The sequence below is a fragment of the Balaenoptera acutorostrata genome, chromosome 1 (assembly GCF_949987535.1).
Source record: "Balaenoptera acutorostrata chromosome 1, mBalAcu1.1, whole genome shotgun sequence".
In the NCBI taxonomy this organism is placed as follows: Eukaryota; Metazoa; Chordata; class Mammalia; order Artiodactyla; family Balaenopteridae; genus Balaenoptera; species Balaenoptera acutorostrata.
The window spans coordinates 164,647,975-164,667,711 of record NC_080064.1 but is presented as its reverse complement, the minus strand read 5'-3'; the positions used below and the strand labels follow the sequence as shown (position 1 = coordinate 164,667,711).

Genomic DNA, 19,737 nt, shown 5'->3' with positions numbered 1-19,737 from the left:
CAGACGCAGAAAGGGAACAGTATGGCTTTTTCTGTCCCTTTATAATAATGGCATTTTGCATTTGTATAGCACATTTAACGTATTCAGTACATTTTCTTGTCTATGGCCGGGTTTTATCCTAATGAAACAAAACCCCATGTGTTTTGTAATTGTCTGTGCCATCGAGACAGCTTAGGAATCAGAGCCACTGAAACTCTGCTGGAGGAGGCCCGATGCCCCAAACTGCTTAAAGAATAACAAACCCCATACAAGTTGCGAATGGAACCAGCATGGTAATGCAGCAATACAGCCATGCCATGGGGAGAAGATACATCTGGAGCATCGGAATCAATTCAGCACAAGCCGGGAGCCCATAGGAGTTCTCATCTGAGTTGCAGGGCTCTCCTGTTGGCCCTGCCTGGGTAGAGGCTGGTACCCGGTTCCAATTGTAGGGAGAGACAGAGACTGGCCACTGCTACAGGGAATAAGAGGCCATTCGGATTTGGTAATACTGGCACATTTTGTGGCCTAGAAACATGACCCAGAAATGTTTCTTGCTTTTTCAGCAATTTAGAAAGGGCAAGAATGAGTATCTGAAAGGGTGAGCATTTGGGGGGTTGAAAAACAGAATTTTTACTTCTCATCACATTTTGGAAAAGGGAGCATCCAGAAGCAAACCTCCCACCGAGAAAACAAGTTGTCTGCGGATTACTTGCAATGAGTCACCTGCTGGGTTGACCATCTCCCGGGAAGCAGGAGGAAGTCAGACGCTCATTCCTTCAGTCCACCTGGGCACCCGTTGGTAAATTATTGCTTTTACTCTGGTACCATTTAGAAAATTACAGCTCTCTAAATCATACTCTGGGGGACCAAGAAAAGGAAAATGCCTCCCCACCTGCGTTGCCGAAGCCTGCCCTACCCTCCAACTCAGTGATCTGCAGCCTTGCTACACATTAGAATCACCTAGGGAGTTTTTCAAACCTCCCTCCACCCCCGCCAATGCCCAGGCTGCATTCCAGACCAACGAAACAGAAACTCTGGGGGTGGGATCCAGGAACAGTTCTTTTTAAGCTCCCCGGGTGATTCCAATGTGCAGCCAAGCTTGAGAACCAGCCCTCTAACTACATCCATTCCCATGCTCACCCTCTGGGCAGTGAAGGTGCTCTGATAAGACAAAGCACATCACACCTGCCATGGCCCTTTCTTTGGTTTTCTTCACTTGCCTTAATCCCATGCTCAGCAGCGATAATTCTGCCACACACATTATGAAACTAATAATCCAAGCCATTGTGGGGTTGCCGGGCTCATGTTCACCAACACATTTAGCTAATTAACATGAATCAGATACCACGTTAGGCAACGCAGCAGATACAAAAATTAGGAGGACGTGATCCCCACCTTCAAGAATACAGCTGTGGAAGATAATGTGTACAAGTGACTGTAATACAAGATATTGTGTGATCAGAGCTTTGAAACTCTCGGGAAAGAAATCAGAGAGAAAAACGAGACCCCTTTTAGCTGAACAGAGGTCTTCACAACTGACACATCACACACACACCCATCAGCACATAATACAGGACTATGTACATAGCAGGTCTAAAGGAACTCCAGTTGAATGAATGGAGAAATTCAGATTGGCTCCCATCGGAAGCCAAGACCAACACCCAGGACTCCCCAGCTCCTTTCTCCACCCTCGACCATGCCCAGGCTCCTCCGGGGACCATCAGACATCACCTCAACCTCTAGTGCCTAGTCTCTCTGCCCGCCATCCCCACTGGCCACCTCACACTGCCCTTGGAGTTCTGGGGTGCACATCGGCGGCTGGGTGCCCTGCCCTGGCCACTCTGCTGACTGAATTCCTCCCTGAGACCAAGGCCTGCAGCTGTCATCCAGCGTCCACCCCCCCTTCTCTATGGAATAAAATCCTCAATTTGGAGCTGAGAGTATAGAGACCCCCCCCAAAAGACCAGATGTAGCCATTTGCCTATGATCTGGCTGATGAGTTAAGCGGAAGTGATGTGTGCAGCTTCTGGGTCACATCCTTCACAGAAGCGGCCCTTTTCCTCTTCCCCCTCCATCCTGCTGCTTGAAAGGACATCACGGTGTGACGCCCTCATGGACCAGAAAATGCCCTGACGATGGCAGAGCTCTGAGGGCAGGAGGAGCCTGGGTCCCCAGACAACCCTGGCAGGCAGGGTCCCCCTCCCACCCTACCCTCAGCCTGGGCGGGCTCCCCCCCCCCCCAGACACAGCAGGCTCTCTTGTATCTTTTACTCACAGTGGAACCCATATCCTAATACGCTTTCCTGCCTCCATCACGTCCTACAATACCTGGAGTTCCTTTGTATATTAAGGAGAGGAAAAAGGTGTGACAGAAAAGCAAACGATTTCTGTCAGAACAGTCAATGACTTGGTGACTTCTCATAGCAAAACTACTGAGAGGCCATAAATCTGCTTAGGTCAGGCTGTGAGAATCTGCTTTGCCGATGAACGTGGTTAAGTTAACCAGCCTCCTTCTTCTGGCCCACACAGTCTGTGAAGACTACAGGGGAAACTGAGTGTCGTCACTCTCTTGGTTAGCGGCCTGTAGAGACTGACCGCTAGGGTCAACAGAAGCTCTACAAAAGGTGTGCAAAGTTACCAGCTCCTATGGATGGAAGCAGCAAGAGAGAAGGGGGGTAAGCATGGGCTCTGGAACCAGACCCATGAGCTGGGTGACCTGGGGCAAATATTTACCATTTGGTGAAGGCAGATCATTTTATCCAACTCACAGGAGATTCAGTTACACAGCAGGCCCAGGGCCCCTCCATAGACCTACTGAACCTGAACTTCCCAGGATTGATGGGGATATGTTAGGATTCTCCAGAGAAACAGAACCAACAGGATGCATGTATGTGTGTGTTTATAGATACAGAGAGATATAGACATATAAAGAGAGAGAGAGAGATAGAGAGAGAAAGAGATTTTAAGGAATCAGCTCAGGCAATTGTAGTGGTTTGGAAGGCCAAATTTTGCAGGGGTGCTAACAGGCTGGAGATCCAGGAAGAGCCAACCTTGCAGTTGAAGTCTGAAGGCCATCTGCTGCACAATTCCCTCTTATTTGGAGATGTCAGTCTTTTTTCCATTGAGGCCTTCAACTGATTGGATGAGGCCCACCCACATTATGGAGGGTCATCTGCTTTATTCAAAGTCGACCAATTTAAACATTAATCGCACCCAAAAAACACCCTCAAAGAAACATCTAGAATAATGTCCAGCCACATACCTGGGCACCATGGCCCAGCCAATTTGACATATAAAACTAAGCATCACAGGGGGTGAGCATTCATGAATCTGTATTTTTTTTCAAAGTTGGTTTTTTTGTTTGTTTGTTTTTTAACTTATTTATTTATTTATTTTTGGCTGCGTTGGGTCTTCATTGCTGCGCATGGGCTTTCTCTAGTTGCAGCGAGCGAGGTCTACTCTTCGTTGTGGTGTGTGGGCTTCTCATTGTGGTGGCTTCTCTTGTTGCAGAGCACAGGCTCTAGGCACACGGGCTTCAGTAGTTGTGGCCAGTGGGCTCAGTAGTTGTGGTTCACGGGCTCTAGAGCTCAGGCTCAGTAGTCGTGGTACACAGGCTTAGCTGCTCTGTGGCATGTGGGATCTTCCCGGACCAGGGCTCGAACCCGTGTCCCCTGCATTGGCAGGCAGATTCTTAACAACTGCACCACCAGGGAAGTCCCATGAATCTGTATTTTTAATAACCTGTCCAGATGTGATGTGAGGCAGAGTCAAATTTGGGGACCACTCTCAATGATGCACCATAAGGTCAATCATGGTTTCAGGATTTCTTCCTCCACCACTACAAGGGCCTCTGGACTTCCTTTGTGAAGCTGACCGGCACAACCTTCCATCATGTCATGAGTCAGGAAGATGCTCCCTCCACAGACAGCCAGGACGAAGCAGGCTGGGGAGATGTTCCTCAAGCCCAGGGCTCAGCACATCCTGGGCAATCCACAAAGGAGTCGGCAGCTGGCCGTATTTGCCTGCCCACTGCCAGCCTCTCTGGGTTGAAGCTCTTCTCCCTTTCCCCTCTCCCTCAGCAGACTCAATTCTCCAGATCCTGGGGGTCTTTTGGGGAGCTGCTTATGAATCACCAGCACATTCACCAACCACCCAACTCACCAAATATTTCCCACAGTGTTCCCCCACCTTGGCCACCCATGAGAAGCACACATGGGCATTTTCTAAATACAGATGACTGGACCCTCCCAAAACCTACTAGAGCAGAATTTCTGGAAGTGGTTCTTAAGCAGATTTATGCTGGAAAATCTCCATGGGGGATTTTGAGATGCATAACGATTAGAAACCACCAGTGCCACTAATGACAAACACAACAGAACAGTGAACTCTACCATTCGCCACTTCCTGACACTATCCTAGAATATGAGTTTTCACAATCAAGGCAGCAAAGTTTCACAGTAAGTTCTAAGTGCTCTCTCTGAGCTATTGATGAGAATTCCTGGGTGTACAATAATGAGTGGAGAACAACGAAGCACGCTAAGATGAGGGTGCTAGACAGCTGACTAGACTCGTTCATGCCACTAGCCTCAAAACATGCAGGGTTCAAATTCACGATGCCGATTTACTGCAGATTACCACATGCGGCTGACCTTCAGAGCTGCTCACAGATAGTCAGAATTATGAAAATAAAGTCCTTGAATACTTACAGTACTAATGAGACCACCTCTTATGATGGGAAGGAACTAAGACTTCTGTATAGTTGTCATGACAGGAGGCTATGTAGAGTATTCACTGGAGGAATGTTTATGCAACTCTCCTCACACTTGGAATTCTGCTGCAGATGATAATATTGCCCAGGCAGGGCCTGGCCCCCATGAATCCACCTAAAAGAGACCACTTTGCACTAGAGAACTGCTTATTTTGTTTCTTTTTTAATTTTTATTTTATATTGGAGTACAGTTACGTAACAATGTTGTGTTAGTTTCAGGTGTACAGCAAAATGATTCAGTGATACATCTACATGTACCTATTCTTTTTCAAATTCTTTTCCCACGTAGGTTATTACAGAATATTGAGCAGAGTTCCCTGTGCTATACAGTTGGTCCTTGTTGGTTATCTATTTTTTTTTTATTTAGTTATTTTTTAAAGCACCTTTTTAAAAATTTATTTATATATTTATTTACTTTGGGCTGTGTTGGGTTTTTGTTGCTGCGCATGGGCTTTCTCTAGTTGTGGTGAGTGGGGGCTTCTCTTCGTTGCAGTATGCGGGCTTCTCATTGCAGTGGCTTCTCTTGTTGCGGAACACGGGCTCTAGGCGCACAGGCTTCAGTAGTTGGGGCATGTGGGCTCAGTAGTTGTGGCTTGTGGCTCAGTAGTTGTGGTGCACGGGCTTAGTTGCCTTCCTGGTCCGGAAAGATGTGGGACCTTCCCGGACCAGGGATCGAACCTGTGTCCCCTGCACTGGCAGGCGGATTCTTAATCACTGCGCCACCAGGGAAGTCCTGGTTAACTATTTTAAATATAGCAGTGTGTACATGTCAATTCCAAACTCCCAATCTATTCCCCCCTTCCCCCCTGGTAACCATAAGTTCACTCTATATGTCTCTGAGCCTGTTTCTGTCTTATAAATAAGTTCATTTGTATCATTTCTTAAGATGAAAGGGATATCATACGATGCTTGGTCTTTCTCTGTCGATCTTTTCCACAATTTTTGCCTGGAACTCCAGAATATAAAGATGTGCAGCCTTCTTCCCAGGCCTATCAGATGCCAACTTGGTGTGGGGTTGTACTGAGGTAGGAGATAGATGGACCCCTGGGCTGGACTGCTGGTGTTGTTAAGTGGAGTAAAATTGAAGCTTTGTTTTCCCCAGACACGCCAAAGACAAAGCTAGTGGCAGAAGCTGAGCTCTGCTGGAGTAAAGAGGTAAGATGACCACTCCTGAGGTCAAGGAAAACTTCCCTGTCTGCACATGCACAGGAAGGTTCCTTGGGAAAAGACACCACCCCATAATAAGTGTGAACATATCCCTACAGGCCTCCGCGGTGGAATCCACCTTAGCAAAAAGTTGCGCACGCATGTTGGGGAGGGTCTTAGAACAGGTCAGATGTGGGAAAAGAAATGAGATAATTGGCCAAAGGTAAACAAAGACCCGGAAGGACTGTCCTACGTAAGTGATTTAAACCACCTCTTTACAGGGCTCCTCCTCATTAGAGAGGGCGCCCAAAGTCCTTCTCTCCAGGTGTGTATTTCTGCCTTGCTTCTGTATTAAATAAACACAGCTTCTCTGTGTGCTCTCCCACTTATTGTGCGGTGTCTCTAATAATAAATTTTGTACCTGTTTTTTGCCTCCTTGAAACATTTTTGCTTTCCAACGGGGCAAAAGCCAGGGAACTTTGCTTCTAGCCTGTAGCCCCTGGTGGACTATCAGCTGGGATTCCTGGTTTTCACTCAGGCTCCCCAGGTTCAATTCCTGGGCAGGAAACTAAGATGTCTCTTCAAGACCGCTCACTGCTGTCTCTCTGAGATCAGTACCCAGGGAGGAAAGACATTATTCATGCATAGTAAATGCTACTCACAGTGAAATGGCCACTGATAGGGGGTAGGGATGGGGGAAATGTTACTCATTGAAAGACACCGCGCTTGGTCCTACAGACACACTAGTGAGCGAGGAAGGGATGGTCCCTGCCTCCAGAGAGCTTGCTGTTGAGTCAAGCTCTGTTCAGCTTCAGTGACCCCAGTCTCTGAGAAGGGCATGGTGGCCGATCTGGACGAGCAGAGCAGGACACACTGGTTCTGGTGTCACCTCACCGTTAGCCCTCTGGTCTCAATTTCCCCTCTGAAAAGGAGGGATCTGGCTAGATGACCTCCAAGGTCTGTTCCAGTTCCAGCGTTTCATCTCCTAATCATATAGTGAACATTAACCTTATGTCCCACTATGTGCTGGGAATTCAAAGATGAATAAGACATTGGGTTCCTCCTTCGTGGAACTCACAAACTAATGGGAGAGGCAGGCATCCAAAGAGACAATGATGCAGTGTTGCAAGTACCACCATAGAGGTGTAGACCCACACTTCGAAGAGTCTATGTTACCATCCTAGAGAAAATCTGCAAAATTTCCAACCTCTGAGCGTTTTTCCCCGTTTCATTGAGATATAATTGGCATACAGCACTGTGTAAGTTTAAGGCATATAGCATAATGATTTGACTTACATATACTGTGAAATGATTACCACAATAAGTTTAGTTAACATCCATCATTTCATATAGATACAAAAGAAGAAGAAAAATGGTTTTTTCCTTGTGATGAGAACTCTTAGGATTTACTTTCCTAACTTACAAATATAGCATATACCAGTTAACTATAGTCATCATGCTGTACATTACATCCCTAGTGCTTAATTATCTTATAAATTGGAAGTCTGTACCTTTTGATCACCTTCTTCAAATTCCCTCTCCCCCTCTGACAACCAAAAATCTGATCTCTTGTTTATGAGTTTCTTTTGTTATTCTTATTATTTTATTTTTAGATTCCACACATATGTGAGATCATACAGTATTTGTCTTTGTCTGACTTACTTCACTTAGCACAATGCCATGTTGTCACAAAGAAGGATTTCCTTCTTTTTATGTCTGAAATATATACATCGCAAGTGCTTTAGCCATTCGTCTGTCAATGGACACTTAGGTTGTTTCCATGTCTTTGCTATTGTAAAAAAAAAATGCTGCTATGAACATGGGGGTGCAGGTATCACTTCAACATAGTGTTTTTATTTCCTTTGGATATATACCCAGAAGTGGAATTTCTGAATCACATGGAAGTTCTATTTTTAACTTTCTGAAGAACCTCCATACTGTTTTTCATAGTGGGCTGTACCAACTTACAATCCCACCAACAGTTCACAAGGAATCCCTTTTCTCCACACCCTCACTAGCATCTGCTATCTCATCCCCATTCTAACAGGAGTAAGGTGATAACTCACCCCTTTCCTACAAATATATGGTAGATTGATGGCATTCATGGTACCAATCAATGGTCTCCCTGTATCCACACCCTTTGCCCTGTAACTCTGTAGTCCCTCCCACTGTGACCCTGGGCTTGGCCATGTGACTCACTTCGGCCAATAATAGGACACTAATAGATCTGATGCAAACCAAAGCTTGAAAAAGTTCTTGTGTATTTCCACGTCTTCTCTTGCTTCTCTATGACACCATGAGAACAAGTCTAGATTAGTCTTTGGAGAATGAGATGGCCCATCCCAGCTGAGGCCATCCTAGATTAGCTTACAGTCTGCTGCCTGCCAGACACATGAATGAGCCCCAGCCAAGACCAGAAGAACACCCCTTTCTCCCTATAAGCCCATCCAAGATTTGTGGAACCACCAGATGACCCATGGACTCATAAGAAATATAAATCGTAGTTGTCCTGAGCTGCTAATATCATGGCAATGGAGAACTAATAAGGATAGGGCCAACCAGCTCCCCAGATTCGAGTGAGAAGCCAGGGCCCACATGTAAGGCAGCTGTTGTGAAGTCCTCTGTTTCTCCTGCTGCAGCCTTGGGAGCGGAGTGAAGCGAGGACAGGGCTCTTCCTCTGGCTTCTGGTTCAGCAACCCCGTGACAGCATCACTATTTACACAGTGAGTAAAATGTCCCATCTTTCCCTCTGACTAACAAGGAGTTTGCCACAGAAAGCATCTGAAAATAAATTATACGTGAGACATGGTTTCTGAACTAGTTGCAAGTTTTATTCCAGGATATTTTTACTTTTCTTCAAACATTCCCTCTAGGGGTGAACGATCCCACCAAGAAATTAAATAGAATTAGAAAAGAGCCTTAAAGGAATCCACTTGGCCCCATGATGGTGAGCCAAGCATATTATAGGGTCCCTGAAGCCCTCTGTAGCTCTGGTATTTGTATCTTCCCTTTAAAATAGCTGAGAAATATTGCTGTAGTAGTGGTCCTTAAGGAGCATGTTTCAAAGCGAACCAACAATTTCCCCTTTAATGTGGTGATTGAAAATGTGGACTCTTTTCAAACAGACTTGCCCTTCAAATCCCAGCTCTACCAGCTTATGAAATATGACTCTCTGGGATATATACTTAACCTCTCTAAACCTTGATTTCCTCGTCTTTTAAGTGGGGCTATTAATCATGACTACTTCACAGAAATGTTGTGAGGATTAAAAGAGTTAATCCTTTCAAAGGCATACAGTAGTCACTCAGGAAAAGTAAGCAGCATTGTCACACCTTAGAAATTCCCCAAGCCACAGAGAATTCTGATCTGGAAAACTTCTGATCAAGGATGGTCTCTCAAAGGCATTCCACACAACTGCCTCTGAGTTTTTGTGTCCCTTTTCCCTGTATTATGTCTCTCCATGAAAATAGACCATTCCCTCCAGAGCCCTGCAGGAAGAACTGTGTTAACGGCTAAAAAGACCGGAAATCAAGCCAATCCCTTGTGGCAGGGAGTGCCAGTAATTAGAGAAAAGGCACCGTTGTCGTTGTCACCATTCTCCCAAGTACTTAATGCATGACAAATTGTGTGCTCCAAAGTGACATGAGTCTTTCTCTAGGTTCTGGTATATAAATGTATTTGGTGGCTTCCTCTTAGGTCAAAGAAATTGGAACAGACTTTGAAACTGTCTATTTTATAAATTTGTAGAGTCAGCAAATAGCTGATCTCTGGCACAGAATAAAATCTCTTTAAAAAAAAAAAAAGATTTTCCCCCTTATAAATGTGGCAGATGCTTATAGTATCAGTTAGCTATTGCCATAATAATGCTGTATAACAAATCACTCCAAAATTCAGTGCCCTAAAACAATAATCATTTATACTTGCCCACACATCTAGAGGTTGACTGGGGGTCACCTGATCTAGTGCGCTTGGCTCTGAGCTACAGGTGGGCTCAGGTCTGTATCCCCTGCCTCTCATGCTCCTTGCACCAGAGGGCTGGCCTTGATGATGTCAGAAGTGCAAGAAAAGGAGCAGAAACACCCAGTAACTCTTAAGGCCCTCAGTACACACAAGCCCACCCACATTCCAGTGGACACATCCCGTCACATGGCAAAGCCCTCCATCAGCAGGGAGGGGAAACGTACTCTGCTTCTCTCAGGAGGAACTGCAAAATCATATGCAAAGGCCATGGATACAGGCAGGGCCGGCTTCAGGGACATGTCACCCGTGCAGATGCACCTGGGTCCCACGCTCAGAAGGGTCCCACCTTTGGCTGAATCCTCTGCTGTCAGCTTTGTAAGATTCTTAATAACTTTTTGTCACGGAGCCCCACATTTTCATTTTCTACTGGGCCCTGCAAATTACATAGCCAGTCCTGGATACGGGGGAGGGTGAAGAATTGGGAACAATAATGCAATCTTCCTACTTAACAAACTGACTTTACACTATAGAAGTGTCATATCCATTCCCAGCTCCCCCAGCCCCTGCTTTCAGAAGCACATCGTGGAAATTTCTGCAGTGGAACCAGGTTCACACCATTCAGCTTCACTTCACACCGTGATGCCTCTCCTAAGACAGACGTGTGGTTCTGATAAGCGTGAAACGGGGAGGGGCATTGGTGGCCATCAGTGATTACACTCGTGGCCTTACCACTGCCTTGTTCTCTCCAGAATTAAACTTGGAGCACCTGGCCCCCCGCCACCAAACTGGTTATACCTCCCCAAGGGACTCAACACCCTCCCCCTCCCCCTCCCCCCCAACCCACTCATCCTCTGCTTTCTTGTCCCACTGCAACTGCTCAAGGAAGAGAGTGAGAATTATCCACACACTAGAGCTTTTTACATCCACCAATTTCAGAAACCCTGCAGTGAGACTGGACACACTCTTGGGGAAATCAGGGGGTGAAATGGAGAATCACAGATTTGTCAAACCAAAGGGACATTGCAAACTATGCAACTAAGTCGCCCCTCTCAGGCAGGCTCCGTCTAACTCAAAACCATCTCAGACATCAGGCTGTCTAACTCCGCCTAAGGGAGCTGAACATTTCTTAGCCCCCAGGACGATCAACCTCAAGGTTAGATGACAGCTGCTTATGAAGAAAGTGTCTCTTTATTCTCATGCCGATCTCCGGCTCTCACTTAAGTTCACTTCCTCTAACCACTGCCTGAACTTGGAGATGCAACAGGAGGCCCCGAGTCAGCGTCCCCCCCACAAGGACCCTTCGCGCGCCCGAGAGCTGCCATCTAACCAACGTCTGCTCTCCACGCTCTCCCCGCTCCCAAACCCGCACTTGACAGCGACCCTCAGAGTGACAGCATGCCCGGTGGGGAGCACAGCACAAGAGGCAAGTGGCTCTCGCCATGAAAAAATGAATCATAAGCACAAATCGACACAAGAATCCTGCAGTTCAGACAATTACCCAAAGCACACATTTTCTGATAATTATAGAGCTAAAAATGGATCCACTTTGAAAATCCCTTCCCTTCTCCCGAGAAAGCTGAGGAGGTGGTTTAACAACAATCAGCTGCTGAGATGCTTCACATTCTGGGGTGTTTACAAGATGAGTTCCAAGAAATTTCTTGGAAGGTACAGTTCCCAGAAGGTGGTGATGCTAACGAAGTCCATCAACCCTCTCCACCGCCCCCAGCACGTGCTCACAGCTTGGGAATCTGAACTCAGAAGCCCATTCAAAATGAGCCAGGAGAGAGGAGGCCCAGGCCTTCCTGCCCTGTGACTCTGATCAAACGTCAAATGACAGTTACCCAAGAAAATAGGAGGGGGTGTTAAGGGGGCTGCCGCCAGCCGAGGATTGCCTCAGCTTCCTTCAGCACCACGGGTGTGCTCAGGGATGTTACAGGAAGCTTTAGGTATCAGCTAAGTGTCATATAATAATAACAGTAACATTTAGTACGTGCCGAGCATTGATGAGCTAGACGCACATGTATTATCTCATTTAATTCTCACAACTCCACGAGGAGGGTGCTGTGCTTATCACCCCCACTTCAGAGTCACACTGAGGGTTACACAGATAATCAGGGCACAGGCAGGAAGCAGCAGAAGCCTGTATACGTCACCACCACCCTCCACCACTTTTCCAGTGCAAGGAACCAGAACTGGCTTGAGAATTTATTTGTAAGGTTAAAATACAGACTACAAAGAGGGGAGAGGGCATAGACACAGAGGAAAGGAATGGGATGGAAACTGTAGGCTAGAGAACTTCTGTGTCGTAATCAATACAATAAAGAGTTAAATTTGATTTTAAAATACAAATCTGATGTAAGGAGTACATGTGGTAAAATATAAGTTTTGTGCTATGTCATGGACACTGTTGAAATGAAGAAATGAAAAGACTATTATGGGACCTAATCAAACTTAAAAGCTTTTGCACAGCAAAGGAAACCATCAACAAAACAAAAAGACAACCTATGGAATGGGAGGAAATATGTGCAAATGATGCAACCAACAAGGAGTTAATCTCCAAAATATACAAACAGCTCATACAACTTAATATCAAAAAAAAAAAACCCAATCAAAAAATGGGCAGAAGACCTAAATAGACATTTCTCCAAAGAAGACATACAAATGGCCAATAGGCATGTGAAAAGATGCTCAACATCACTAATTACTGGAGAAATGCAAATCAAAACTACAATGAGGTATTACCTCACACCTGTCAGAATGGCCATCATCAAAAAGTCTACAAATAATAAATGCTGGAGAGGGTGTGGAGAAAAGGGAACCCTCTTGCACTGTTGGTGGGAATGTAAATTGGTGCAGCCACTATGAAGAACAGTATGGAGGTTCCTTAAAAAACTAAAAATAGAGCTACCATATGATCCAGCAATCCCACTCCTGGGCATATACCCGGACAAAACTATAATTCCACAAGATACATGCACCCCAATGTTAGTTGCAGCACTATTTACAGTAGCCAAGACACGAAAGCAACCTAAATGTCCATCAACAGATGAATGGATAAAGAAGATGTGGTATGTATATATACAATGGAATATGACTCAGCCATAAAAGAGGAATGAAATATTGCCATTTGCAGCAACATGGATGGACCTAGAGAATATTATGCTTAGTTGAGTAAGTCAGACAGAGAAAAAATACTAAATGATATCACTTCTATGTGGAATCTAAAAAATAAGACAAATGAATCTATATACAAAACAGAAGAAACAGACTCGCAGACATAGAAAACAGATGTATGGTTTCCAAAGGGGAGAGGGAGGAGGGGAAGGACAAATGAGGAGCATGGGATTAGCAGATACAAACTCCTTTACACAAAATAGGTTAAGTAACAGGATTCACCATGTAGCACAGGACCGTAAGGTAGGACCTCGGCAGAGGCAGCCAGAGGCCATTGCCTACTGTCTGGCTAGAGTCAGTGGTCAAGCAACACAGAAAAATGAGCAAGGCTCAAATGTGATGGATGCAGGTTATTGCTCTGCCAGAGAATTCAGGATGGTACATTCAAAATGGGGAAAAAAGGGCAATTTGCAGTGTGAAAGACACTTGGGTGTCAGTCTTAAAGAACAAACTAGACTCTATGGAAGTGACAGCTGGAGCAGGTTATTGGTGTCCGAGACATTATCTGGGAAAATAATTTACAAATTCATGAAGTACCCTTAATACCAAATGTCATACGCTATTTTCTTAATCATTTTTTATTCCTTGGATCACTAGTATTTTCATTATCTGAGCTTACTTCCCCACTGTGACACAGATGTGGAACTATGACATACTGAGTCTCTTGGAAAACATTAAAGGACAAGTAATTAGCTAGAAAGATAATTGACGTCTTGATTAAGCTCTCTCTCCCAAGGAAAGGTATCATTAATTGAAATATAGAAAAGATTTCAAAAGCTTGCAAAATTGTTTCCCTTCCATCAATTTTTGGCATGGCATTTGGTTTCTCTCCTATTCACATAAGGCTCAAAAACTTCTTTTGGGTTGACAGATGGCTTTCCTATGGCCTGTAGCGCATCTGCTCTGAACAGAGATCAGGGATGTCCTTTGGCTCAAGACAATGGACACTGTTAGTTTTACATGCAAGTTGCTGTTCTCCACACTTTGCTGCAAAAAAGTACTCGCTTTCCTTACCGGAGAGTGGCAGCCTGGTCTCTCTGCCACAGGGGTACCCCAGCTACGTCACAGAGTCCTGCTAAATACTAAACTTGAGCTGCACATGCACACGTGGATATGCGTGCACACGTGTGCTTCCTGAATGCATTGAGGGCAGCTGTGACCTACTGCCCATCCATTGAGAGCAACTCTCTGAATGCTTGGCTCCCCCTTTAATAACATCTCCCTTCCCACCCCTCCGACACTCCTGATGATGCTGTCAATCAAACTGCAAAGCTGAGTGGCAGGTTGAAACCTCAAAGGAAACCCAACAACCAGTTAAAAACTTGGCTGAGCCAAGGTGAGAGCGTTTCTGAGTCCCGTATCAGACAGGAACAAAGGCTGTGAGGCAACATCAGCTGTAAATGCCATCCATCATCATGCAAAGATAAAGAACCTCTAAATGCAACCAGAGGGCACTTGCAAATATCCAGTGCTGTCCTGACACTGATTGATGGCCATCCCTTTTAATTAGCTCCTCTTGTCTCTGGAGGTTTCCAAAGAAGTGATCACGTGCTCCCACCTCCTCCTCCCCCGCCACCATTTGCCTTTGTGGGGAGACAGGACCGAAGCAGGCACTGAGCCTCACCAGCCCCTGTCACTGTGTGACCACCGTGACCATGTGACCATCCAAATTCCGTCACCGGGTGCTTGCACTGACCTTTCGTAGAAGGAAGCAGATGCGCTCGATGTTCCTCAGCCGTTCCCTCTATCAGGATGCATGAGAAAGAAAAGAGAGGGGAGGTTAGATTTTCTGCTGAAAGAACATGAGAAGCCCCACATTCAGCCCCTAGTAGAGGAGGCAGAACCCACCACAGATCCCTCCCAGTCATGACCTTCATGCTCCCACTCAAGTGGTTTTCCCTAACAAGAGTTTCTGCTCATACAACTCAACAGCAAAAAACCAAATGATCCAATTAAAAATGGGCAGAGGAAAATAGAGATTCTTCCAAAGAAGACATACAGATGGCCCCCAGGTACATGAATAGGTGCTCAATATCACTAATCACCAGGGAAATGCAAATTAAAACCACAATGAGATATCACCTCACACCTGTTAGAATGACTAGCCTCAAAAAGAAAAGAGATAACAAGTGCTGATGAGGCTGTGGGAAGAAAGGGAACCCTGGTGCATGGTTGGTGGGGATGGGAATTGATACGGCCACTGTGGAAAACAGTATGGAGGTTCCTCAAAAAGTTAAAAATAGAAGTACCACATGATCCATCATTCCACTTCCGGATATATCCAAAGGAAACACAATCACTATGTTGAAGAGATATCTACACCCCCATGTTCATAACAGCATTTTTTACAATAGCCAAGGCATGGAAACAACCTGTGTCCATTGACAAATGAATGGATAAAGCAGTTGTGGTATACACATATATAATGGAATATTATTCAGCCATAAGAAAGAAGTAAATCTTGCCTTTTGCAACAACATGGATGGACCTCGAGGGCACTGTGTTAAGTGAAATAAGTCAGACAGAGAAAGACAAATACTGTATGATCTCACTTACATGTGGAATCTAAAAACAAAACAAAACAAAACATGAACAACAAAACCAACTCATATTTGTGGTTATCAGAGCTGGAGAGGGAATTGGATAAAGGCGATCAAAAGGTACAATCTTCCAGTCATAAGATGTAATTCCTGGGGATGTAACGTACAACGTGATGACTATAGCTAACACTGCTGTGTGGCATATTTGAAAGCTGCTAAGTGAATAAATTCCAAAATTTTCATCACTTTTTTCTTTTTTCTGTTGTATTTGTATGAAATGATGAATGTTAACCAATTATTTTGCAATATATGTAAGTCAAGTCATTATGCTATACACCTTAAACTAAATACACTGCTATATGTCAGTTATATCTCAAAGTTGAAAGAAAAAAAGAGCTTTGAGCTTTTCTCCATCTACCTTGTCATAGTTATTTGCTCTGAACTGAACTTTCCCAGCAAACAGCATGGGCTCAGCTTCCCTCTCAGCCCAGCACAGGTTTCTGTAGTTTTTCCTACAGCCTCTGTGTCCCTATAAGACAGTCAAACTGCAGAACGGGCACCACATGCTCATGAATCCAAAGCCTGCGGTCGGGTCCCCGGGAGGGCTTCCCATTGAAGCCACGAAGAGCATGTGTGCCTGATTAGTGTGTGAGGGGGGGAAGTTCTCTGCCCATTGGTTTTATTTTTCTAAAGTGACTGTATTTAGAGGAAGCAATCTTCCCACTCAATTAGACACCAGCAGTGCCCCGGGGCTAAGACTTTTCAAGATGCCCAAGTCCATCTCCAGAGTCTGGCTCGCTGCCAAAGGAAGATGCTCCGGGGCTGGACAGGTGACAATGGTCGCCTAACACACTAAGTGCTGCCTCCCCTTTCCCTCAGTGACTTCTGCAATTTCTACAGCCACTCTGAACACAGCTGCGGCATTTCCCAGTGCTTCATTACTGAGGCAATTTGGTTGCGGTAGATGTGATGATAATGAGATTCCTCGTGGATCAGGAGAAGACAGGTGGCTGGGATACTTCAATTTCCCTAATTAAATCATAAATATAGTGATTCCTGTGCACCCTTTAAGCCCAGAGGAAAGAGCCCACATCAGGACAAATTAGCATCCACATGGCTAGGCAGACTGACCACATCCTCCTCAACACACGTGTGTGTGCACGCGTGCACACACAAGCACAAACACAGCTGGGCATCGAGGCTGCCTAAATGGAGAATAGTGGGAAAAGGTGTGAGATAACAGGCATGTAAGAGGGAGGTTCAGGACACACACTAGCTCCTTCCCCAGCAAGTCAGATCCTCTAAAGGACATTTCTCATTACTTTACAGTGATATTAAATGCCCAGCTGGCAAAAGGAAGGGGAAAGGGTTAACATGAGAAACTAGGAGTAAAAACAAACATTCCTCCTCTTCCTACCACATGGAAGAGGGGTCCACCCAGAGGGTCCAACAATATTTGGAGCTTAAATCCAAAGAACCAGTGGGCCTCATGCACATTCATTTAGAAATGCATCACACCAATCAGCAATTGTTTGTAACACAAGTCCATCCAGGGCTGGAGTTACCGAGCAGCGAAGCAGCTTTGTCAAGCCACCTGAGCCTGAGATGCTGCTTCAGAGGATCTACAGGGGCCCAAAGAGCTTAAAGATGAGTTAAATGAGGCTTCCAAAGCGTTTAAGTTCCTGCCAGGGAGTAACATCATAAAAACTGGGGGAAATGTGTCTAATACACTTCCATTTAGGGTTTTTATGGATTTTCTTTTTAATCTCAGACAAGAGTCCTTTACTTAAGGGCTTGAGTCTGTCCATGAGATGTCTGGCCTTCGGGGCCCAGACTCCTTAATTAATTCATTAACTGATTAAAAGTGTGGCTTTATTTTTTTTTATTTTTATTGGAGTATAGTTGATTTACAAAGTTGTGTTAGTTTCGGGTGTACAGTGAAGTGAATCAGTTATACATATACAGATATCCACTCTTTGTAAGATTCTTCTCCCATATAGGTCATTACAGAGTACTGAGTAGAGTTCCCTATACTATACAGTAGGTCCTTATTAGTTATCTATTTTATGTATATTGGTGTGTTTATGTCAATCCCAATCTCCCAAATCATCCCCCACTTTCCCCTGGTAACCATAAGTCTGTTTCCTACATCTGTGAAGAAGTGTGGCTTTAATAATAGAAATAAAGAGTTGAGATCCAGCTTCTCTGCTATGCAACCTCACCCTTCAGTCATTCATTCTTTCATCAACAAATAGCTATTTGAGTGCCTACTGTGTGCAGGTTCTGTCCTTGCACTGACCTTGCACAGAAGCTCCCAGTGGGACATACACTGGTCCTAATTTTCTTTGTTCTGCCTGAACTAAGGAACCTGCCAAGGTGAGATGGAAACGGGCTCCACAAACCTGTCTCATGGTTTTGCCAACCTCCTGCACCCCAGTGTTGAATTCGCATGATGGAATTGAGGGGCAGGACACTATTTCTTCACTAGTATTTACCCTGAGATCACACAAGAAACTCTGGGTGTTCTAAGTGAGCCGCTTTCTAATTTGAGCCCAAGCCACCAGGGGGAAGGAAAGCAGGCTCTTGACTCCCTGGCATTCCAAACAGAAGCACCCTCTCGGACTAGGGCAGCTCTGTGCACCTGGTCGATGTTGACGACCTAAGTGTGTGATGCTGGGGCCAAACACAAAAGCATCCAGAAAGAGATGAGACCCAAGGGGCAACGCTTTCAGGCCTGGAGGAGTCAAGTTATCACTGGTGGTGGTGAGGCTGGCAGATGGAAACAAAATGGATTTTAATAATGACAAGTTTCATAAGATATAGTAAGTTTTCAGGTGGATCTTAGGGATTCTTCCAACTTGTCACAAAATTCCACTTCACACAGTTGACTTGGAAAGGGTTAGGCTCTCTTTCATAGAATCAAAGCATTTGATGCCAAAGGGATTATAAAATCAGGCTCTTAAAGGGACAACGTAGAGTAGGTGGTAAGAACACAGGCAGACTTGGGCTCCAATCCTGACTTCACCGCTCACAGCTTTGAGGCCTTGGATAAGAGTCTATAAACTGGGTAAACAATGCCTGTCTAGCAAAGCTGTGAGGATTATAGGTTACATATATATAGTTCCCAGCATGTAGTAAAAACTCAAAACAACAACTCCAGTAATAACCCTGTACTTTACAGAGGGTGACACCAAAGCCTGCTCCCCTGGTCTTTTGGTACCTCCCTAAGAGCACAGCCTTCTTCAGGGGGCCTGCAGCTAAGGAGAAAAGACCTCTTTGTCCCTGTCACTAAAGAATGATGTCATAAGCCTTCCAGGTTAATATTCATACTAATATATATTTTTCATATATATATATATATATATATATATATTCACAGTAGAAAATCCTGGTGTTCTCTCTAAAACTTTTGACTGAAACTATCAAACTATCAACAGAACTATTCAAACACAAGCGTGCCTTAGCACTGGAAACCAGGGCCTGGAAGGAAGTTCAACTCCGTGCAGGCCCAGCGAGCTTAGGCTGAGAGACAGACTCTCATGAACTGTGAGCTCCATCCTTCGGGCCCAGTGGTCCTGGTCTGGAAAGTGTCCGGAAAAGGCTCTGTCCACAGGCGGGCTGGTGCCTGGCTCTGGGAGGTGGGCTGTGCTGAGCAGAGGGGCGGACAGCCGACACCCGCCCCCACTCAACAGGCATGAGGTCCTCCTCCTCTCCCCGCATCGAGGCCTCTTTCTACATCCACTCCAGGGCACGTGGGAGGGCAGCAGGCGCGGCCTGACAAGCCGGATGGAGCAGCAGAGGTCTGGGGGCAGCAGGTGCTGGGGCAGGAGGTCTCTGACATGCGGAAGCCGGACCAGACAACCAGACGGCATCACGTTCCCCAGGCGGAGGCAAGCTGACCTCAGGCCTGCAGAGCCTCCTGAGACGGATGCTTCCTGGGTGACGGATAATGGGGCGAGGAGCTGCATACATCAACCCCCCCTGCAAGCCTCCCTCTGAGAAACCTGGCGAAGTGTAGAGCGGGGATGACCATGGTGATGTGCCCACCCCTGCCAACATGGTGGCCAGCCTGAGCCTCTCTCCTTGTTCAAGGATGCGTAGCCCAAACCCACTAACATGGGGCCTTGAGGACTGCCCAGCCACAGCACACAGACCTTTCCCACCCGG

The 19,737-nt window shown here is 45.6% G+C and overlaps 1 protein-coding gene across 3 annotated transcripts in view; it reads right to left on the bottom strand.

Annotated features, from left to right (window-relative positions):
* CNIH3 (cornichon family AMPA receptor auxiliary protein 3) overlaps nt 1-19,737 on the bottom strand; it is a 270,479-nt gene that overhangs the window by 54,677 nt on the left and 196,065 nt on the right. For all 3 annotated transcript variants that reach the window (XM_057544239.1, XM_007167222.2, XM_007167223.2), the window contains one exon: nt 14,727-14,774. In XM_057544239.1, coding sequence (XP_057400222.1) covers nt 14,727-14,774 — 48 coding nt within the window. The remainder of the gene's footprint in view (nt 1-14,726; nt 14,775-19,737) is intronic.